This window comes from Caenorhabditis briggsae, assembly GCF_000004555.2.
Source record: "Caenorhabditis briggsae complete genome, chrIII, whole genome shotgun sequence".
NCBI lineage: Eukaryota > Metazoa > Nematoda > Chromadorea > Rhabditida > Rhabditidae > Caenorhabditis > Caenorhabditis briggsae.
In genome coordinates, this window is record NC_013490.2 from 12,469,292 (window position 1) to 12,493,431 (window position 24,140).

The 24,140-nt window shown below is 36.3% G+C and overlaps 3 protein-coding genes and 1 non-coding gene across 4 annotated transcripts in view; 2 read left to right on the top strand and 2 right to left on the bottom strand.

Annotated features, from left to right (window-relative positions):
• The window catches only part of CBG12260, a gene marked incomplete at both ends in the record, with an annotated part of 4,986 nt that extends 2,697 nt beyond the window's left edge, over positions 1 to 2,289 (bottom strand). Inside the window, 4 exons of the mRNA XM_045244534.1 lie at positions 280 to 466; positions 514 to 844; positions 1,925 to 2,059; positions 2,111 to 2,289. Coding sequence (XP_045094810.1) covers positions 280 to 466; positions 514 to 844; positions 1,925 to 2,059; positions 2,111 to 2,289 — 832 coding nt within the window. The remainder of the gene's footprint in view (positions 1 to 279; positions 467 to 513; positions 845 to 1,924; positions 2,060 to 2,110) is intronic.
• A 739-nt stretch (positions 2,290 to 3,028) lies between these two features.
• On the top strand, positions 3,029 to 11,192 carry CBG12261 (the record flags this gene model as incomplete). Its single annotated transcript, XM_002642631.1, has 9 exons — positions 3,029 to 3,087; positions 3,460 to 3,550; positions 5,037 to 5,238; positions 9,171 to 9,307; positions 9,681 to 9,894; positions 9,962 to 10,074; positions 10,130 to 10,321; positions 10,878 to 11,003; positions 11,049 to 11,192. 9 exons carry the CDS (start codon positions 3,029 to 3,031, stop codon positions 11,190 to 11,192), a joined length of 1,278 nt encoding a protein of 425 aa, XP_002642677.1.
• Positions 5,170 to 5,242, top strand: CBG28207. Its single transcript has one exon. It is a non-coding gene (tRNA).
• Positions 11,193 to 17,845: 6,653 nt separating the features above from the next.
• On the bottom strand, positions 17,846 to 19,750 carry CBG12264 (the record flags this gene model as incomplete). The annotated part of the gene is made up of 4 exons (XM_002642632.1): positions 17,846 to 18,084; positions 18,869 to 19,043; positions 19,466 to 19,573; positions 19,622 to 19,750. 4 exons carry the CDS (start codon positions 19,748 to 19,750, stop codon positions 17,846 to 17,848), a joined length of 651 nt encoding a protein of 216 aa, XP_002642678.1.
• Between the last annotated feature and the right edge of the window lie 4,390 nt (positions 19,751 to 24,140).

A 24,140-nucleotide genomic window follows, 5' to 3' on the forward strand; every position in this document is an offset into this window, starting at 1 on the left:
ATATTGGAAGCGGATGGGAGGGAGGTGGGGCTGAATGCATGACCGCCGGCTAATGGACGAAGTAGCGTTTTGTTGTAACCGATTTTGTAGAAGCTGAAAATAAACATATTGTAGTTTGTAAAATTTTAAATCGTATACTGTTTATTTGGTCAAAAAATGTCGCGTCCCTCAGTTTTATAAATTGACTCATAACTCGCTTCAAAATTGAGCTAGAGACTTGGTTTTTAGCGCAAAATGATTTGAATTGCCTTGTCTTTTTTTACCATTTTTGAAAAAAACCTAAAAATGTCAATTTTACCAAACTAACCTCGGTTTTATTATCCGCATGCTCGGATACAATATACTGTCGTGCCAATAGACACACGAGAAAGTACGTGTGTACTGCTAAACAGACAAGTTGAGGGTACATAATTGGGATTGGCACCCAATCATAGTTACAAATCCATGCGAGACCCGTACGGAATTTCTGGAATATTTTTTCTTTTTTTTTTGGCTTAATTTAAAGGCGCATACCTTAATCTCATCCTGCACAACGACTTGATAATAATCACTCTCAATCAGTCCTTTTTTCCTCGCCTCGTAGGTCAAACTGAATGCCCATTGAAATGGTACCCAATATTTCGAGTATTTGTACTGTATCTCATCATATCTCTCCTTTTCATGAGGCATCATAAATCCTGCGGCAACTACCGTATCTAGTGTTGGGAATCGTCGGCGGGTACGCATACTGATGTCTCGGAAGACGAGCACTTGGGCCAGCTCGCAGTAACGGACAATGTTACGACGATACATTCGGGCTTGTTCAGTACGACCGCGGACGTATTCAGCAGCCATTAGACCGATGCTGAAAATAGTTGAAATTTGGCATATTCTTTTAGTTAAGTACTTTTTGATAGCTATTTTAGTTTTTGAGATATCCGCCTTTAAAGTTTGCGCGCCCTTTTTTGCTTCGAATATAGGGGACCGCCTACTTTAAAGGCACATAACTCAAAAGCTAAAAAAGCTAGCAAACTTTTGTCAAGTGATAGAGTGTGTGAAATTTTATGTTCTACATTTTGTAGTTTTTAATTTTTGATAGGTTTTTTAGCTTTCGAGATATGCACCTCTAAAGTATGCACGCCCTTTTTTCCCCGCATGGAGGTGCGTCTACTTTAAAGACGCATAACTCAAAATTTAGAATAGTTATCGACAAGTTGTTAACTGGAAAAATGTGAAGCATTAAATTTTACACATTTTGTTAAAAATAACTTTTTAAAAATCTAACTTAGTCCTTGAGATATGCGTCTTTAAAGGTGGCGCGCTCTTCTTTGCGCCGCTTCTAGGGATCCGCCTACTTCAACAGCGCATATCTCAAAAGCCAAATTAGCTATCCAAAACTAGTAAACTATAAATATAAAGACCGACAAATTTGCTACATTTTAATGTTTTAATAATAATTTTGCCTTTTTTAGAATTCGAGTTATGAACATTTTTAAAAATCGGTTAAAAAATTCCTAACAACAGTATTTTTTCTAAAACTTCATATCTCGAGTTCTACATTTGCTAGAAAAACAATTCTTATATCACTATTTTGGAAATTTTGTGTTCTTTATTTTAATAGTTTGCAGAACTATGTTAACTATTGTAGTTTTTGAGATATGCGCATTTAAAGTAAGCACACCTTTCAAGGAAGGACTTCGTCTCTTTTTGTGGTAAATTATTTTTAAATAGCTAACACAGTTTTTGAGATATGCGCCTTCAAAGTGTGCGCACTACCTTCCCTGCGTCTTTTTATGTCATCTCTACTTTAAAGGCGCATAACTCAAAAACTAACATAGCTATCAAAAAGTTGTAAACTAAAAAATTGGAGAACATAAAATTTTACATATTTTTGTTGTTAGCAACTTTTCAATAGCTAGCTTAGTTTTTGAGATATAGAACTTACTTATCAATGAAACCAATAATCTGATACAAATATGTCCATCTGTTGACCACAGCCGTCACAAAAAAGCCCAACATGAAATTTAACGGAATATATGATAACCGGCTGTCACAGTACTGAACTATCCGCTCAAATGTTCTGAAATTAGTCTAATTAGGCTTAATTAGTCAATTAACGTGGAGCTCTCACCTCTGTTGCATGGGATTCAGTGCGGTTCGATAGATGACGCTTAGTATCCCGTACAGTACCAACCAAACGGCCAATTCCAGAATCACAGCCTTCCAGATACTTCCACGCCATTTCAGTAGCAACTTGAACAGTGTCCACGGCTTCGAGGTGGACACTGCCAGGTTGTAGTTTATCGTCATTACTGTAAAATTTGAAATATTAGTTTTCGGGATTGAAAAATCGAAAATTGGAGAAAATCAATTTTTTTTTGAAATTTTCAAATTCCCGCCAAATCTGGTGAAACAGTTTTTCGGACATAACTCGGCTCAAAGTGTCCTAGAACGCTGAAAACAGGCTCAAATGAAAGGAAATTAAATTTCACATTTGCTGAAAGCAAAATTCCTAAAATTCGCAAATTTTTTTTTCGAAATTTTCATAGCTGGTTGCGACCTTAAACTACTGTAAAAAATGTAAAAAATGAAATCTCTGACAAAAATTATTTCATTCCCCAAAAGAATCAAGTCTCTAGGACATTTAGGAGCCGAGATACAGAAAGTAGGTCAACCGCGACGCGACCGCGTCGCGAGGTCAAAACTTTTAAGCGGTGTATCTCGGCTCCTAGATGTCCTAGAAATATGAAACTTTCACAGAAATAATGGAAATTTGGGACTTATTCATATGAATTTAATTTTTTTTTTGAAAAAAAAATTTCTATAAAATTTTAAACTTTGCTTTCTGCAGATGTAGAATTCAATGTCCTTCAATTTGGTACTATTTTCAGAGTAATAGGATAATGTTAAGCCGAGTTATGACCAATAAACTAGGATTACCAGATTTGGCGGAAATTTGAAAATTTAAAAATTTAGATTTTTTTTTTGAAAATCTTGGACAATTTTTTTTTAATGAAAAAAATTATATGAATCAGAATACACTCAAAAGATGAAAAGAAGCGAAGGCGAAGATGATAACGATGATGTCGGTGAGGTTTATTATGTCATGTGAGAGATAATAAGAGAATTAGAGAAAACAGAGAAATAGAAGACGAATTCAAGAGAAAAAGAACAAGTTATGAGTCATTGGTAATTAGTGTAAAAATTGAACGAAACATTTTTTTGGAGTTTTTTTGGAATTTTGAAAAATTCAATTCTTGGAAATTTTGAATTTTAAAAAGCACTAAAATCGAGATTTTAGTTTTTTCTTGAAACCAAAATTTTCAATAGTTTTTCCAGAATTTTCGAGAAATCAAAAAATATACAAACAAAATCATAAAAACTGATAGTTCGACAAACTATCAATGAGGAATCCCACCTACTGATAGTGATGATATCACTTTCTTAAAACCATTTAATTAGAAAACTTATTTTTTTCAGGTACAAAATTTTTTTTGATAAAAAGTTGACATTTTCAAAAAAATTTTGGAAAAAAAATTCTCCGAACCTTTATCAGTTAAATTATTATCAAGTGTGAAATTTAATTTCCTTTCATTTGAGCCCATTTTCAGCGCTCTAAGACAATTTTGAGCCAAGTTATGAGCAAAAAACTAAACCTGCCAGATTCGGCGGGAATTCAAAAACACATTAGCAGCTCAGTTGGCCGCTGTGGTCATAACTTGGCTCATAGTTATCCTATAGCGCTGAAAATAGGCTCAAATGAAAGGAAATCGAATTTTGAATTTGATAGTATTACAGTTCATTGAAAATCAAGAAAAATTTTAAACTTATCGGAAAAAAAAATTAGAAAAAAAACTTGAGAATTTGAGATTCATGTAAATAAGTGCCAAATTTTCTCTATTTCTGTGCAATTTTCATAGTTCTAGGCCATCTAGGAGCCGAGATACACGCCTTCAAAGTTTTGACCTACGCAACGCGGTCGCGTCGCGGTTGACCTAGTTTCTGTATCTGGGCTCCTAGATGTCCTAGAGACTTTATTCTTTTTTGGGAACAAATTCATTTTTTTCAGAGTTTCCATTTGTACACTATCCATCATTTCAAGGTCGCAACTATTCAATGAAAATTGAAAAATGATGAAAAATGTTTCTTTCAAAATTTCAAAGTTTTGACATCATCATATGTAAGATTCAATTTCCTTTCATTTGGTCTTATTTTCATATTTCTAGGACATCCAGGCGGTTGACCTATCACAGCTCCTAGACGTCCGACAGACCTGATTCTTTCTGGGAATACAAGCTTTTTTCTTGAAATTTTCATTTTTACTATATTCTTCAGTTTTAAGGTCAAAAAAATGGGAAAATCTTGAAAAAATAAAAAATCCCAAATTTCCTAAGTTTGGATATTAACAAATGTGAAATTCACTTTTATTCAATTTGAATCTATTTTCAGTGCTCTAGGACAATTTTGAGCTGAGTTATAGGCAAAAAACTGAATCAGTCGGTTTGGCGGGAATTTGAAAAAAACTTCAAAAATTTTTCAGATTTTTTTTTCGCATTCAAAGAAAAGGTCAAAAGATCGATTTTTTTGGGTTCAATGGAAAACCTAATTAACCTTCAAAACCCCTTTTGAAGAAATCGTAAAAATGTTATAGTTTTTTTCTTTTTTTCGAGAAAATTGTCTATTTTTGGAAAATTTCGAAAATTTAAAATTTAAAACTACAAGTTACAGTAGGCTTCTAACCTCTATTACCACCGAAGTCTATGAGGAACCCCAAAAAATCAAGTGGGCTGAGCGAAAAAGTGGGCGGAGCCTATGGAGAACGTTCAATGCGGTCAACGGGAAATGTTTGTAATCGAGTAGAAGAAAAAGAAAAAGAAGACTTTTGATGGTTTGAGACTTCAAAGAATCAGAAAAATAGAAGATAAAAAGATAAAAAGATAAAAAAAGGAATGGGAAACATGTGATCAGTTGCAAACAGTATACTTTTTTCTACCTAAAAAAAATAAAAAATTCGACTTAGTGGACTTTTTAAACACTTTGAATTACTAGATTTCCAGAAAAATCAGAAATTTTTAACTTTGATTCCCAAAAATTATCTAACAAAAAAAATCCCCCCTGCTCCCCATTGCCGCCACCCACCACGCGCCCCCTCCCCCTTCTTATACGACAACACCTCCCTCCAGCAAATGTGGCCGCGTGGCCTAATGGATAAGGCACCAGACTTCGAATCTGGGGATTGCAGGTTCGAGTCCTGCCGTGGTCGAAATCTTTTGTTTTTGATTTTTCTTCTCTTTTGTGACAAAGAACACAGTTGTCTAATCGATTTAACCTTTAATTGCCTACTGTAATCCAATTTTCTTTAGACTTCAACGTTTTTCAATCCTATTAGCTAATTTTCTATTGATTGTTCAACTATTTTTCCAAGTCGAAAAGTTGGAAAAATTGAATTTTGTGACCAAAAAAAAAACAAATATCGCTCATTTTTTTTGCAAAAATGTGACTGGGGTTTCCCTAAAAATGGTGTGATCTACATGATGTAGTTTGAAATTTTGATCTAAATGACTTTCGATTCTTTATTTACCGAAAATAGGTTTGCCTCATTTTTAGAAAATTTCCTTTTCTCCTTTATTTGTACAGTATGCCATTGGACAAATACGGAAAGGTGGAGGTGTCTAATTGGAGGTCAAATAAAGGAGCCAAGTAGTGATGTTCGGTAAGAACACCACATTTTAGAATTTCAGATTTTGGGGTTTTGAAAATGGAAAATTTGAAAACCAGTTAACATTTTGAAAAAATAATTTTTTCCAAAAATTTATCAATTTCCTTATCATCATATGTAAAATTAAATTTCCTTTCATTTGAGCCTATTTTCAGCTTTCTACGACAGCTAGGAGCCGAGATAAAGAAACTAGGTCAAAAGCGACGCGACCGCGGCGCGTGGGTCAAAACTTTGAGCGAGTGTATCTCAGCTTCTAGATGTCCTAGAATTGTGGAATTTACACAGAAATGATAAAAATTTAAAGCTTATTCCAATGAATACAATAATTTCAATTTTTGAAGGAATTTGATTTTTTTTTTGGAAAATTTGAAAAAAAATTTGTTCTCAAAATTTTAAAAATTTTAATACTAACATATGTAAAACTCAATTTCGTTTTAATTGAACCTACTTACAGCTCTCTAAGATAATTTTGGGCCAAGTTATGAGCGCAGAGCTACTAAATTTTTTTTTTTGAATTCCCGCCAAATCTGGCTGATCCAGTTTTTTGCTCATAACTCGGCTCAAAATGATCTAAGCCCGTTGAAAATAGGACCAAATGAAAAAAAATACAATTTTACATTTCGGAAGGTTAAAATTTGAAAATTTCGAGAATTTTAATTTTTCGCCATTTTTCCATTTTCAGTGTTTAGTTGCGACCTGAAACTGAAGGATAAAATGAGAAACTCAAACAAAAAGCTAGTATTTCCAAAAAGAATCAGGTCTGGCAGACGCCTATGAGCCGAGATACAGAAAGTAGGTCAAACGCGACGCGACCGCGTTGCATGGGTCAAAACTTTGAAGGGGTTTATCTCGGCTCCTAGATGTGCTAGAACTACGAAACTTGCGCAGAAATAATAGAAATTTGATGCTTATTTATATGAATTATAAAATTTCAAACTATTAAGGTTTTTAATTTTTTCGAATTGTTAAATTTTTCTGAATTTTTTTCTTCGGTTTTCTGGTTCCTAGAATGTCTAGTATAATATTATCAATGTCAAAATGAAATTCACCAAAGAACAGGGCAGGTGATGTACAAGAAAGCAAAAATAAAATACAATGGGCAAAATAATAGACTTGGTAAACAGTGTATACACAAACTACGGTAGATGGTGTGTCCCTTTGAAAAAAAAATTCTTAACGATGTACGCATGAATCATCTGAATAGTATAATGGGTGTTTGGAAGTGATCTTTGAAGAAAAAGAAATCTGCAAAAGAAGACAAATTTTCTGAAAAATCGAAATTTTGGAAAATTTCAAAATTTTTAAAGTTTGTAATTCATATAAATAAGTGCTTAATTTCCATTATTTCTGTGAAAATTTCGTAGTTCTAGGACATCTAGAAGCCGAGATACACGCCTTCAAAGTTTTGACCACGCAACGCGGTCGCGTCGCGGTTGACCTACTTTTTGTACATGCTCCTACAGCTCCTAGAGACTTTATTCTTTTTTGGGAACAAATTCATTTTTTTCAGAGTTTCCATTTGTACACTATCCATCATTTCAAGGTCGCAACTATTCAATGAAAATTGAAAAATGATGAAAAATGTTTCTTTCAAAATTTCAAAGTTTTGACATCATCATATGTAAAATTCAATTTCCTTTCATTTGGTCTTATTTTCAGCGTTCTAGAATCCATTTGAGCCGAGTTATTGCCGAAAAACTGATCTTCCAGATTTGGCGGGAATTCAAAAAAATATTTCTGCACCCAATTTTTTACTAATCACGAGACTTCCTATCAGTATCCAAACCATATGACCAATATAATATGTTTTTTTCGGTACAAAATAGAAAAACACGCTTTCTCTTCTTTTAATTCAAAGATCATTAGAATCAACGACGACGACTTCTAATGATACCGCGGGGCGCAGGAGAAGGAATTTTTCTGAGAAGACGTCAAATTAGAAGACGTCGGCAGACGTCAGAGAACAATCAGTTCCTTTTCTTTTTGGGCACGATCGGGCACATAAAGGAAGAAAAAGAAGATAGGGTGGTGATAAGGTGATAGGGAAGATAGAAATATCACTGGTTTTTGAAAAAGGTTGGATTCAAAAATTCAAAAATTCGCAAATTCAAAAATTGAAAAATTCGCAAATTCAAAAATTCAAAAATTCGCAAATTCAAAAATTCAAAAATTCGCAAATTCAAAAATTCAAAAATTCGCAAATTCAAAAATTCGCAAATTCAAAAATTCAAAAATTCGCAAATTCAAAAATTCAAAAATTCGCAAATTCAAAAATTGAAAAATTCGCAAATTCAAAAATTCAAAAATTCAAAAATTCAAAAATTCAAAAATTCAAAAATTCAAAAATTCAAAAATTCAAAAATTCAAAAATTCAAAAATTCAAAAATTCAAAAATTCAAAAATTCAAAAATTCAAAAATTCAAAAATTCTAATTCTAATAGTGCTGAAATTAGAAAAATCGAAAAATCTGAAAATCTGAAAAATCCGTGTTTAGGAAAAATTCACAAATCTGATGGCCTAGAAGACCAACAAAGCAAATTCTAGGCCACATGTCAATATAGGCATGCTTATACCATAAAAATGAAGACAAATATTGTAATTTTTGTTTGATTTTCCCACATAAGCCAAAAAATACAAAAAATAGAGAATTTTGAGAATTTTTTGGAAAAAAAAATGGAAAAAAAAAATTTTCGAAAAATTTTTTTGTAATTTTTTTGTTCCAACACTCATAAAAACCAGAAAATGAGTCAAAAATCGAAAATCGAACTTTGCGGGAGATACAGACTTTGACGAAATTTGTCAAAAAAAATTTGCATAATTCGGAATTTTCAAATTCGACACTATTGATTTGCATTTTACTGACTATGAGGGGAAAAAAGATGATTCTTTTGGAAATTTCAAAAAAAAACTTTTTCAGAGAACAAGGGATTTGTATTTTTATACAAAACGTTTCGTTTTGTTTGTAAATATAAAAATATTGTAAAAAAAACGGCGAAAAAATATTTTCTTTCAAAATATTAAAAATTTTTCGGCCATGAATCATTTGTGTATCGGCAAGAACGCTTTTTTTGGAAAGTTTGAATTCCCGCCAAATTTCATTTTTGGCAAAAAAAAAAACATTTCCACCCACCTCCTCCCCCACAGCTCCCCACCAGCGCGCGCTCCCCCTGCCCTTCTTATACACCTTCCGTTTTTTATAAAGCCACAGTGCGGCGTGGCGGGCGCTTATGCGTTACCTCTAAATTCAATCCTTTTGCCAATATGTGCTTCCTATATCTTTTGCTCCTAGAGGATTCGGATTATTCAAAGGCAAATTTTTCCTCTCCGTAATTCTTTTGGTACCAGGAAACGGTTCAAAAGTGTATCCATGCAGTTTGCTTTAGTAGCCAGCTTTTGGAAGCACGCAAAAATTTTCATTTTTAGGTCACAAATCGTCTAAAATAGAAGTACGTGAATTAAAATTAGTTTCCAGAGAAAAATGCCCCTGAATTTCATTTCTCGCGCGTAGTCACGTCGCCAAACAAAAGCAACAACATATCATCTGCTCGATATATCTCTTTGTCTCTTCTCCTCTCTGTCTGTAAAATGCAAGCGGATTTCGATTTCAATGTGAGATTCTGGAAATGTTGAATTTTTTGACTATTTTTGCCTCCTCTCAAGAGGGTCCGATCTTCTAAATTGTTTGACCCCATATATCTCATTTCCTGTGAGATATATAAAAATGTGGTCAACTGACAAAATGTTAGTGATATCATGTTTAACATTTTATCAGTTCACCATTTTTTGATATCTCTTACAGGTCTTGAGATATAAGGGTTCAAAGTTAAGAGGGCCCTTCCCCCACCGCTCCACATGCGCACCCGCTCCCCCCTCCCCCCGCGCCCGCTCCCCCGCCGTTCTTATACGCTTTCCATTTTTTACAAAGCCACCATGCGGTGTGGCGGGCGCCTACGCATGATCACCTATGCGTCTCCTTTTGCAGATCCCCTATCGTCAACAAGCCATCACTCGTGTTGTTCTCCCACGTCCTCCACCAGAACGAAGACGTCATGGATGCCACATTTTTTGTATGGAATGTTTCAAGAACGTCTTCTTGGGCACTGCGGCGTTCAAGGTTTACCTAATGGTTGCCTGGTGCATTGGGTTGGCTGGGCTGATGTATCTACAGAAGCCAGATGAGAAGTTTCAGGAGAATAGTAAGTCAAATTTTTTGGCAGGGGGGGGGGGGGTGTTGTTTTGAATAAAACAATATAAAACATTTAGATAAAGCCATACTAACAATTATATGCCTCATCTACCTTCTTGCTCAGATTTCTGGACTATTGGCTGTGGTAACAAGGGTCGAAAAACTGTTCATACCGTATTGCGCGGTTTTGGTAGGTCAAAAATTTTTGTAGGTCAAATTTTTTCAAATTTTTTGAAAATTTCCAGATAATAACCACCTTCGTTAACATCATTGTGTTGAGCCTGGCGTTTGTGGAAGAAATTTCGAGATATCTGCCGATTCAGAAAAATCTAACAAAACTTCCAGAAAACACTTTGATCATTTCCCTGATATATTTTATCTACAATGGTTTCTGCCTAACTTCTGTCTTCCATTTGTGCGATTTTGATAAGAAACGGGTGAAACATTTTTTTTTTAATTTTTCGAAATTTTTTTCTGAATTTTACCAATGTTAACACCATCAGATGTGAAATTCAATTTCCTTTCATTTGAGCCTACTTTCAGCGTTTTACGACATCTAGGAGCTGAGACAGGTCAACCGCGACGCGACCGCGTTGCATGGGTCAAAACTTTGAAGAGGTGTATCTCGGCTCCTAGATATGAAAACAAGACCAAATGAAAGGAAATTTGACACTCATTTACAAGAACTCAACAACTTAAAAAATTAGAATTTTTTAGAAAAATGTTAAAAAATTTTTTTCTAAAATGTTAGAAATTTTGTTCTCAACAGATTTGAATCTCAATTTCTTTTCGTTTGAGCCTACTTTAAGCTTTCTAGGACGCCTAGGAGCTTAGATAGGTAAACCGCGACGCGACCGCGTTGCGTGAGTCAAAACTTTGAAGGGGGGGGGGGGGGTTATCTCTTCTTCTAGATGTCCTAGAAAATTGAAAATTATACCAAACGAAAGGAAGTTAAATTTTACACCCGATAAACATAAAATCGATTTTTTTTAGATCCTCGCCGATCGTCGACGTCGCGAAGAAATTGCTCACCGAGCCCGAATCTACAATCGTTTAGTCGAGTTGAACGAGCGCGATCGTCCCGTTTCGATCAATGTTGATAGCCCGCCAAAATACTCGGTGAGCTTGGAAGAGTTTTGGGTTTCTAGGCCATCATTTTTGCAGACTCTCACAAACAAGTCAACGATTTGTACACCACCGCCCGGTTATGCACAATTGAAGAATTTGGGATACGACGATGAGGAGCAATTGGGCCAAAAATCAAGAAGAGCACTTTTTCAGGAAACTTCTAGTGATGAGAAACAATAAAAATTTACTTTTTGGACCTTATTCTTGAATTTTTTGCTGTTTGAGCTCAATTATCTCAATTTCTATGAATTTTTCAAAAAAGTTGTCAACTACAAAAATAAAGCCCTTGTTTGGTTTCATATTTCCTGAAAATTTCGAAAGGATTCAACTAGTTTGACCTACATTATGAGCACCTTAAACTCCTTTGCTATTTCTCAAAGCGTTTACTTTAGGCTTAAATATCTCGGGTCTTATACAAGATATCAAAAAGTAGTCAACTAATAAAATGTTTCACATATCATCAGCTACACTTTATCAGTTAACAAATTTTGTATGTCTCTTACAGGAACTGAGATAATTGAGCTCAAAGTGAGATACCTTTCTGGTACAAGTCGTGCTGGGCCCTTTAAATTTGATTTGATTTATCTCGGTTCCAATAAAAGATTTCAAACGTTTGTAAATTAATAAATTGTTTGTCATATTATGAGCTAACTTTTATCAGTTGATAAGTTTTTGACATCTCTCATGGGAACTGAGATAATTGAGCTCAAAGGGGAAGTGTAGACCAAGGATGCAAGAAGCTTGCCGCCAGTGGCCTAGTGCGTCAAAGTAAAAAGCTATTTAAATTAATAGAAATGGAGTAATTTAGCATAAAGTGCAAATATATATAATTGTCGGATCTTTTTTGACTAATATGGCCCAGCTGTTCTCCTCCTCTTTTAAACTGGATTTTAATGAATCCTATCATAATTTTTCAAAGAATTTTTTATTAAAAACCTATATAGAAAATTTGAAAAATCCACTGAAAATTTATGGTTTATTGCTTGGTGGAAATCATCAAAGCTTCTGGATGAATAGGACACGAGATGAGGGGGGAACCGGATCTTCGTTTTGTTCAACGAATTTTTCTGCCTGGTTGAAACGTCATCTACCAGGAAAGCATCGTTTTTCAATGTAATCATATTCGAGTTCATAGCGATCTGAAATTGGAATTTTCATACATACCCTAACTTTCAACTTTGGTCCAATTTATTACGGTTCCTGTTTGGAGATATCAGAAAGTTCTCAACTGACAAATTGTTTATCATAATATCACCAATATTTTATCAGTTGACACATTTTTGATATCTTTCACAGGAATCAAAATAATTGAGCTCAAAGTTGTCAGTGTGGGGAGCCCTTCTATTACAGGTTTTACGGTACATACTGTAGCTTATAATTAAACTCACAATTTAGCTCTAACAGCGACAATGGGTGGAATGACGAAAAATTTTTGGTGACTTCCTGACGAAGAGAACCCGGTATACTGTAATCCAAAAACTCCCGGTCGTTTTCCCATTTCTCTTGCTCTTTATGGTTTAGGTGGTGCAGTATCATGGTAGCTTCTTGAAATTTGTGATAGCAACACGTTTTTGACCATTTGCTTCACATAATCTTTGACGACTCCAAGATACAACATCTGAAGGAAATTCGGATTAATGGAAATTTGGAAGGAGCAGATAATTAGTTTCCAACAAACCTGTTGGAAGACTTCCAGATGCTAATTGTGCGGCGAATGAAATACCAAATAGTCTAGTGAATTCGGTTCCTTCATTTCTTCAACAAGGTTGGCTAGAGCATCCTCCAGTTCATCTGAAAAAATGAAATGCTCTCTATGACTTTGGCGGCGCTGTAATACAGAATTTGCACCACCACCTTTCACTTGGCGCCACCCTAGAGACTTGCCGCCATGGCGGCGCGCCACCACCCCCTTCTTATACTTCAAGTGTTTTTTATAAAACCATAGTGCGGCGTGGCGGGCGCCAGTGTGCCTAGGTGAAAATCTCTGTGTAATTAGTTTTCGAGGTATTGCCTCAAAGATGAGAGTTAAATGATATTTTGTTTTTTTTTCTCACTAAACTTACATAATTCCATTTTCTGCAGATTGTTTGAGTAGTGAACATTAACACAAAAGAGCGCAGGGGTGTCCATTAGAATTTTTGCCAGGCATCATATTTAGAGAAGCTTAGGAAGAACAATCGATGTGAGCTCATCATTACAAGCATACTATTAGGTTGGCGGGAAAGTCTTTGTCACTCTGTTTGTTTAATCACTGTTCTCGTATATGGAGGCTGTGTATGATATCGACTCTAGTGAATAACAAGGTGATAAGAACCTTCCATATAAACAAGTCCCCATTTCCTTCCCTGCTCCTCATCTGTAATTGAAACGATATGTTTGTTCCCACTGCTATTCACATCAGACATGTTTTGATTTACCTCTTCCTATCTCACACCACGATGAAGGATTCGGAAACTTTCTTGAAGAATGTGTACAACACACATGCCCCTCACTACAATACTATTCGCAATTGGTTCCATCGTTTCGAAAAAGATGACTTCTCGCTCGATGAAAAGGATCGCTCTGGGAGACCCCGTGAGTTGGATTTGGACAAGCTGAAGCACGCATTGCAATCGGATCCATTTCAATCTAGCCGTGAACTAGCTGTCACATTCGGAGTTCACCATAGCACAGTCCTTGAAGGTTTGAAGTCTCTGGAATGAGAAAACTTTTTGGTCGATTCATACCTCATCACCTGACTCAAGCCAACCTTGACCGCCGAGTCGACGATTCGATTACTCTTCTCACTCTCCACGCGGGCGATCGATGGCTGGACCGGCTAATAACCGGAGATGAGAAGTGGGTCTTCTACGATAATCACCACAGGAAATCCCAGTGGGTTGGAGAAGGAGAGAGCCCACAGGATGTCCCCAAACCCGGCCTTCATCCGAAAAAAGTTATGCTCTCTGTGTGGTGGGGAGTGGACGGCCCCATCTACTGGGAACTTCTGCCCGAGGGCAAAACAATAACTGGAGACCTCTACACTACTCAACTACGAAACCTCAAGAAAGCAGTCGACCGTTCGGCCCTGAAAGACAAGAAAGTGTACTATCAACATGATAACGCTCGCCCACATGTTTCGAAACAAGTGAAGCAGGAGCTGATGGGATATGGATGGAATGTTCTCCCTCACCCCCCGTATTCTCCTGATCTTGCTCCTTCCGACTATTGGTTATTTGGCGATATGACACGTGCCTTCGAAGGAAGAAGCTTCAATTCCCGTGGAGCGGTCGAAGCGGCACTCAAACAATACTTTGCCTCACGCCCGGCTGGATTCTACCGCAATGGAATCCATAAATTGAGGGAACGTTGGAGACATGTTGTTGATAATGATGGACAATATAATTAATTATTCGGTTATTTTTTCTTTGAGAAATAAACTATTGAAAAAGTGACAAAGACTTTCCCGCCAACCTAATATTTTACCTGAAGTAATTAATTTTAATTTAAGGGATGCTGTAACAATATTCTATTTTGCTATTACTTGAAAACAGGCCGAAAACAGACCAAAAGCGGACCAAGACTATTCCTTTCACAGCTTTTCTCAGGGTCCATATTTTTGGACTAAACAAAATGGATACGATAGAGGAGCTCAAGAACTACAAAATGAGCTTAATTGTGAAACTCTATCATGTCTGTGACCAAAGTTACAGTAAGCCAAAAAATCTATTGCGTAGCTCGGGCGGTGTTTGGCTTGTAACATTGTGCATAGACAAGAAACAGTATTTCAAGTAAGATCACTACAAAATGACACTGTTTGGGTTACTGTATCTTGTCTATGAATAATGTTACAATAAGCCAAAAAGATAGGCCGCGTAGCTCGGGATATTTTTGGGTTGAAACTTTGTTCATAGACGAGATACAGTACCCCATTGGCTCATTTTGTAGCTCTTCAATCGTTCTATTATATCTAATGTAATTAGTCACAAAATATTAATCCTAATCGGAATTATAGCTAAATCCGGTTTGGATCCGTTTTTGGTCCGTTTTCAAGTCTTCAACCTCCGAAAAAACTGACCACTGGAATCCTAGCAAGATGAGCGTTTTCCAATATGTCCAAAATTGGCGGCTGTAGGCTCAGGTCCTCTTCTTGTTGTTTTAAATGTCCCATCTTGTCTTGTCAAAGCATCTTGTTGCAGAGATTTGAAATTCACCATGTGTGGGTATTGAAGCTCCAAGATTCTAAAAAATTCCTCATTTTAAGATTTAAGACTTACCTTTCCAAAATCGGTGCGGTCCCTACATTTGAAGAATATTCCAGGCAAGTTCCGTCCTTGAAGATACTCTGGAAATTAAAAAAAAAATATTTTCCTCCACTCCCCTCGCCCCCACCGCTCCCCCTGCCCTTCTTATACACCTTCCGTTTTTTATAAAGCCACAGTGCGGCGTGGCGGGCGCTTATGCGTTACCTCTAAATTCAATCCTTTTGCCAATATGTGCTTCCTATATCTTTTGCTCCTAGAAGATTCGGATTATTCAAAGGCAAATTTTTCCTCTCCGTAATTCTTTTTGTACCAGGAAACGGTTCAAAAGTGTATCCATGCAGTTTGACCTAAATTACGGTTAGAAGCTACCTAAACCACTTACCTTGGACTCTTACCTTGGAATTCTGACCATAAACCAGAAAAAAAGAAATTTCAGAAAAATATTTAAAAAACGAAGACCTGCCAATCGGGTGTTCAAAAAAGACATATAGTCTCAAGGGGATCAGAGCGCCTTTTATACTCTTTTTGGCTCCGCCCACTTCTAGGCTCCGCCCCCTTGTGGGCCAGCTGGTGATCTGACCTTAAGATAAGAGAGACCTACTTTGGCACATTAGGCTCCGCCCCATTAGAGGGCAGGTGTTACACCTCCCAGAGATCTGTATCCGAAGATAAAAGAGTTCTTCCTTTTGGAGCACCTGCTTATTATTGTCAAAACGTGTTAATTGGCCAATCTTCCAGAAAACACCTGCTTTTCATTGTTGCGCAAGACAACTATTGGGTAATTATCTCTTTATCGCACCTGGAGGTATTATTGCGTTGGTCCCTTTTGGAAACGCCGCTTTTGGTATCTAATTATCGCTTTTAGAATATTTGAATTATAAGACCGGAAGTTATAAGACCAAAAAAATCCCAAAAAATCGCGATACAAATTTCATTTACTTGCACCTTATTTCAATTTCTGTATGAGTAAAGCAGATTTACACCCAGACGCACTAGCGCCCGCCACGCCGCGCAGTGTTTATTAAAAAAATGGTTGTAGTATAAGAGGAGGTGGTGGCCACTGGCGGCAAGCCTCGAAAGGTGGAGGCGCCAAGTAAAGTGTGGTGGCGGCAACAGCCCCATAGTCTACCACTTTCCACTTTGAGCTCAATTATCTCAATCCCTGTAAGAGATATCAAAAAATTGTCAACTATAAAAATGTAGCTGACAATATGATAAACATTTTATCAATTGACAACTTTTTTATATCTTTTACAGGAACCGAGATAATTTAGCTCAAAAAAAACAGTTTACGGAAAAAGTAATAATGAAGTTTAAAGATTTTGAAAAGCAAGTCAAACTAGTTCGATATTTTTGAAAATTTCAGACAATATGAAACAAAATAAGGGCTTTAATTTGGTAGCTGACACCTTTTTTGAAAATCTTCTAGAAATTGAGATAATTGAGCTTTAAATTGAAAAAATAGTTTTATTCAATAGTATTGAGTTCTCGATCGCATTCCTCTTCGGCGCTGGCGGCGAATTCTGTAAAAATCTCAATTTTTTGAAAAATTCAAAAATTCGTGAATTCTGAAAAATTCGAAAATTCAAAAATTCAAAAATTCAAAAATTCGTGAATTCTGAATAATTCGAAAATTCGAAAATTCAAAAAATTCACCTTTTTGATACTTTTCATGCAAAAATCTGTCTCCAAAAATGAAGAAAAACGCGAAAATCGCCATACAAAATGTGATAATTAAAGCGGAGAAGATGTAGAAGAGTTGAACGGAGTGGACGGTTCTAAAACACATTTTTTTAAACTTTCTGTGTTTCCAAATGTCCAGATGTCCGCATTTTACCTATAACAATAGCAGACGGGCGCCACTTTTTCGTTGATTGCTGACAGATAAATTGGATTTTCCATTATTTTTTAAGAACTAAAATTTCCACGCTTTCTGTTTTTCTTTTTGGGGGGTTTAAAGGTCCCAAAAACCCTGTAAATAGGGTCATACACTTTGAGCTCAATTATCTCGGTTACTGTAACAGATATCAAAAAGCTGCCAACTGAAAAAATGTTGCTGATATTAAGAGATATATTTTATCAATTGACAAATTTTTGATATCTTTTATAGGAAGTGAGATAATTAAACTCAAAGTGGAAGTACTGTAGACTTTGCGCCATTACCCCTTTACTTGGCGCCTCCACCTTTCGAGGCTTGCCGCCAGCGGCGCTCCGCCACCACCCCCTTCTTATAATAGAAGTATTTTTTTTATTAACCACTGCGCGGTGTGACGGGCGTTATGGCGTTTCGGTGAAAATCTATTTTACTCTTGTGGGAATGAAGATAAAGTGCAAGTACATGATATTTTAAGCGATTTTCCGTATTTTTTGTCTGAAATTCCAAAAACTTCTGTAAATTTTTGAAGTATAAAACTGATATTTTTATTAGACACAATTTCAAAGAAATCGAAAAGAATGAAATACATGAAAAATACAAAAAAATCTATGAGGTACAAAAAATGGGATTTTTAGTCGAAAAAGGACATTTTTGGGGTAAAAAACACACATAAAAGGACAATTTTCAGCTTAAAAAACCATTAAAAATTCAATTTATTGAACTAAAAATTTCGATTCTGCCAATCCAGTGAGCCCGAATTCAATAACATCTCCCGGATTGATTTTCGTAACACCAGCCGGTGTTCCAGTCAACACAACGTCTCCAACTTCCAGTGTAAAGTACTGTGTCGCGTATTCCAAAAGTGTTGGAATATCGAAAATCATCACATCCGTTCGGCATCTCTGCTGATCCTTTCCATTGATTTTACAGTATAATTCCACGTTGTGCGGGTCTGAAAATTGGCTACTACAGTAACCGGGAATCAAAGAAAAATAGGGGAAAATTTCAATGTTAGGGTTTAGAATCGATTTTTTTTTAAATCACAAAATTTTTGAATTTTTGAATTTTCAAATTTTTGAAATTTTTAAGCCAAAAAAATCGATTTCCGGATTTTTCGGAATTCCGATTTTTTTTTGAATTTTTGAAAACTTTGAATATTTTAAATTTTTCGATTTTTTGAAAATTTTCGAATTTTTGAATTTTTTGATAATTTAAAATTTTTCGCAAAGATTGAAATTCTAAAAAATTGATTTTCACAATTTTCACAAAAAATCCAGAAGTTCAGAAACTCAAAAATTGGAAAAAAATTCAAATTTTCAAATTTTCAAAAACTCGAAAATCCAGAAATTCAAAAATTCAAAAATTCGAAAATTCAAAAATTCAAAAAATCGAAAATTTGGAAAATTCCAAAATTCAGAAACTCAGAAATTGGAAAAATCTTAAAAATTTGAAAAATTCAAATTTTCAATTTTTCAAAAATTCGAGAATTCAAAAATTCAAAAAATTTCGAAAATTCAAAAATCTCGAAAAATCCAAAAAAACTCAAAAATTCAAAAATCCCAGAATTCAACATTTCAAACATCCGAAAATTCAAAAATCTCGAAAAAATCCAAAAAACTCGAAAATTCAAAAATTCAAAAAATTCAAAAATTCAAAATTTTTCGATTTTTCGGAAATTCGAAAAATCCGAAAATCGATGTTTTTTTTTGGATTAAAAATTTCAAATTCCCGCGTACCAGGAATCGCCGAAACCGGCAAAAATCCACCAACTGGACACGATCCATCGAACGATTTGGCCATGAACCACGGGGCGCCCGCCTTCTTGGCCTCGTCCTGGAAATCACGGGCGGTCATGTCCAGTGCAACCGTGTAGCCACCAACATAGTCCATCGCTGAGGATTTTGTGATTTTCTGGAACAAATTTGGGAATTTTGAGCCAAAATTGAGGAGAATGAGCCAAAAATCGTCATTTTTGGCCTTTAAAATTGCTAAAAATCACTAAATATGACCCTTAATTGATTTTTTAGCTCGAAAATCGAATTTTTAAGCGTTTTGTTCAGTGGAGCGCGATTGCTTCAGACATTTTTTTGAAGCTCGATTTTCAGCTTTTTTTGTTGAATTTTTAGATTTTTTTTTTGATTTTTAGTATTTTTAAGAGACGAATTATGAGGTTTTTCAGCTTTTAAGACTGGTTTTCAGCGATTTTTGGCGGAAATTTGAAATTTTTTGAAAACATTCGAAAAAGTCGATTTTTAACATTTTTAGGTCATTTTTACCGCATTTTTAGCTTATTTTCAGAATTTTCAGCACAGTTCCAGTCTAAAAATGCTCACCGACGCCTTCTTCCCAATCACCACACCCAATTCCACCTCCTGATGCAAATTCTGGCACCCGGGCGGCGCGACAATCGACTCGCCCTCCACAATAAACGAGTTTACTGTCTGAAAATCAGATTTCTTAGTTCACAAAATCAATTCTTAGCTCTATACTTTCACAAAAAGCATTGGTTTCTTGGGAATTGCGTTGCCCAGTTCCAGAGCGTGATCCTTATAGTTGCGGCCGACGCAAACGATTTTTGTGGCCAGATTCCGAAAGCCGGCGAGCGATTGAGCGGACATTTCTGAAAAAAATCCGGATTTTTCTACTATTTTTGCTGAAAAATACGATCCAAAATCACTAAAAATTGCTAAAATCCCGACGAGAGAGTGGGGAATCATGTGTTGAAGACGGGGAGACGCAGAGAAAGTGCGATGGAGCGCGCTTGCAATAGAGCAGCTGACACTGCGATTTTCATGATTTCTGAGCGATTTTCTTGCTTTTTTGGGGTTTCCCGGGGTAATTTTTCTGAAAGTAGTGATAAAAACAGTGAAAAGTACATGTAATTCTTTGAAAAATCTAAAAAATCGCAAAAAAACCCGAAGTTTTCGAATTTCAGCGATTTTTTGAAAATTACGAATTTTTTTCTTAATAATTAGATTTTCTCATGATTTAAATATATTTTTTTTCTAAAATTCTGGGGTTTTCAGCCTAAATTACACTAGAAAAATCGCAAAGAATGAAAAAATTTTTTTTTGAAAATTTTGAAAAATCATTTTTTAGAGTTTTTGGATTTTTCCAATTTTTAACCACTATTTTCATAGATTTTTGATTTTCTAGACCCATTTTTTCGACCTAAAAATTGGTTCCAGTGAGTCGGCTTCCGCTTACCTGACATTTCAATTTTAGCGTCTCTCGTTTCTCTGCGTCACTCACTCTCTCGCTCTTTCGACAGTTTTGTGACCAGAAAAAAAGCGAAATCGATTGTGTTATAGTCAGTCTCTCTACTTCTTTTTTATCATCGTTTTTTCATGTTGGCAAATTGGGACTATAGGCTCCGCCCACTTTTTTCTAGGTCATTTTCTATTTTTTGACCGCAATGGTTCTTATTTTCTTGTGGTCGAAGTGATCTTTGTTGTTGGTTTTTTGGGGGTTTTCGAGATCATTTTTCAGTGATTTTGAGGCATTTTTCATGGATTTTTGGACCATTTTTCATGGATTTTAGACCATTTTTAATGGTTTTTGGACCATTTTTCATGGATTTTGGACCGTTTTTAATAGATTTTGGACCATTTTTAATGGATTTTGGACCGTTTCTAATGGATTTTGGACCATTTTCCAGGGATTTTAGACCGTTTTTCATGACCAAGTGGTTTTTCTGTACCACTTTTTCTCATTTTCTCAAAAATCACAGAAGGGGAACGACCACAGGGGGAGGAATAGGAGAATTCTATATATTGGGTTGGGTCACATGGTTTAGAACGAAAAAGAGAGAGAAAGGGAGAGGTGATTTGTCATATGAACAAACCTAGTTTGAGTCACTGAACCAACTGTTACAGGACACGCAGATTTTGGAAAAATCTAGAATCAAAGAATCTAGGGATCCTAGAATTCAGCGATGTAGGAATCCAGGGTCTCAGCTTCTCCGATTCAGGACCACTGGTGTCTAAAACTCTAGAAAATCTAGAATTCCAGGTTTCTCCAATCTAGGAGCGAAAAGTCCATGATTCTTTAATTCAGAAGCTCGAGAGTCTAAGAATCTGAGGACTCAGGATTCCATGATTCTAAGGATCTGGAATCCTAGAATTCCAGGATCCAACCTCCTCGAATTAGGGGCCACTGGAGTCTAAGAATCCAGGAATCCAGAAACCCAAGATCCTAAGAATCTAGGAGTTCGGTAACCTAGGAGGCCAGATCCTCTGATCCAGGAGGTTTGGTGTCTAGGAACCTCTGACTCCCAGGATCCTCCCAATCAGGAAACACAGATGTCTAAGAATCGGAGGATCCATGAGACCGGGCTTCTAGAAACCTAGGGTTCTAGAAGTACAGGATCTTCCAATCCAGGAGCCCTATATTATAAAAAAAACTAGGAATCCAGAATCTCAGGTCCACCGAGGCCCACAGAAATCTATAAATCCAGAGGCTTAGGAATCCAGAATCCTCAGATTCAGGAGACCAGGATCCTTTAATTCTAGGGTTCTCGGAATATAGAATTCCATGGTTCGGATATCCAGAAGCCTGGGATTCTAGGGATCTAGGATCCCAGCTCATCCGATTCAGTACCACAGGTGTCTATGAAGCCAGGAATCTGTGAGTTCAGGATCCTCCGAACCAGGTGAAAAGGATCTTAGATCTGATGACTTAGGACCACAGGAATCAAGGGATCTAGAATTCTATGGATCCAGGATATCAAAATTCTAGGAATCTAAGAAAATAGGAATCCAGAATCCCAGGATCCTCCGATTGAGGACCACAGGAAGCTAAGAATCTAAGAATCTAGAATCCCTGCTTCGTTGTCTCCCACAGAAGCATCCAGAAGCTTCTTGACACCTTCTCCTTCTCTCCCAGTCCATTTATCTTCTTCCTCTTCCTCTACGCCATCCCAAACCCATCATTATCTCTGCAAAACGACGAAGAATGGCGTTCCACGCCCTCCCATAGAGGGCATCCTCTTCTTCTTCTTCTTCTTCATTTGCATCCATCCCAACAAAAAGAGAATGAGAGAAAAAACGCCGTCCGCCCGGCCGTCCGTCCGTCGCGGCGTCCCTCTCTCTTCTCTGCGTCTCATCTACGACACGTTATCTCTCGCCTAGGAGCCGCCGGGCGCCGCCGGCCGGCACTGCCCCGTCTCTCACTATGGCACACTATCTCGCTAGCACACACCGGTGCTAGTAGTTCTGCTGATTTTTTGAATTGAAGAAGAAAAAGATGGAGAGAGAGAGAGACCGCAGACAGAGAGATACACACATATAACCGCGTTGGAATCATTTGACCGCCCACCCTTCGTCTCTTCTTGAGAAGCGGGTAGTTGTGAGTCTTCCAGAGAAGCAGAGAGAACTAATTTGCTTTTTTTCTGGCGATTTTGAGCACTTTGAGAGCTCAAAATAATCGAAATGTTCGATTTTCTACCCGAAAAACGAGCAATTTCAAGCTGAAGAGTGAGGATTTGAACTCGATTCTTGAGCTCAGAACGTTCGAAAAATGAGTTTTTGGCTCTTTCTTTCGTTTTGAGCATTTTTAGAGCTTAAAAATACCATTTTCCCATGATTTTCGAGTTGAAAATTTGGAAAAACGCGAAATTTTGAGCTAGGAATGGTCATTTTTCTAGATTTTGGAGCTCTGAAAATGTCGAAAACTGGAAATCTTGAATTTTTGATTTCTGGAGAAAATTGAAAAAATCCATTTTTGGATATTTTTTAACTGCAAATAGCAATTTCAGGAATCTCAAAATTTCAATATTTTGCTCGGAAAAATTGAAATTATCAGTGATTTTGGAAATTTTAGGCACTTTTTTTTTTCAAAAATAGGCTCCGCCCACTTTTGTACTTCTCCCTCCTCCTCCTCTCGCCCCATCCTTGCTGTCCCAATTTTCTGCTGTCGATTTTCAGCAAAACCGGCTGAAAAATAGGCTCCGCCCATTTTTAGGCCATTTTTCCTCCATCTTTTATAGATTTTCTAGAAGTCTGAAAATAGTAAATTTCCAATTTTTCCGTATATTTTGGAAGACACATACCGAAAAATTGCCCCCCCCCTCTAGTGCTGCCGATAAGAATCTCCGTTTTCCCGCCAAAATGTCTTCGGTAGTTTTTTTTTCTAGAGATGACGTCATCAGAAAAATTGGAAACAAATTCTAGAAATGTCCAAGAAAATTGACTGATCGAGTTTTTCAGATTTTTTGAAAATTAAAAAAAAAACTATTTTTGGGAACCTCATCAGAAGACGTTGCGAAATTCTGAAAATACCTCCAGCGAAAATTCTGGGAGTTTTTTTTTGGTCATTTTTCCACTCTTTTTTTTCCAAAAAATTTATGTGTTTTATCTAGACAACTGTTCTTTTGAAGCATTTTTTAGGGCTCAAAACATCAAATTTTAAATTTTTTTTCGGTCCCAAAAAATCCAGAGATTGGGAATTTAGGCTCCGCCCACTTTTTTCTAGGTAATTTTCTATTTTTTGACCGTAATGGTTCTTATTTTCTTGTGGTGGAATTGATGCCGGTTTTTAGGAGGTTTTTGGGGATCATTTTCGGTGATTTTGAGCCATTTTTCATGATTTTTGGACCATTTTTCATGATTTTTGGACCATTTTTCATGATTTTTGGGACATTTTTCATGATTTTTGGACCATTTTAAATGAATTTTAGACTATTTTTCATGATTTTTGGACACTATTTTCCAGGGATTTTAGACCGTTTTTCATGACCAAGTGGTTTTCTGTACAAGTTTTTTGTGATTTTCTCAAAAATCCCATAAAGAGACCGACCCAAGTGGGGATAGAGAAATGAAAGAATTATTGGGTTGGGTCGGGGGTACGACGAATTCGAACGTTTTCAAAATCGAACAGACCTAAAGTCGAACTGATTCAAATGAGAACAGTGTCTTTCTCGAACAAGTATCAAAACAGAACAAGGACAGAATCGAACTGTTCTAATTCGAACTGTGCACTGTCGAACTGTCCCAAATTGGAACGCTGTTA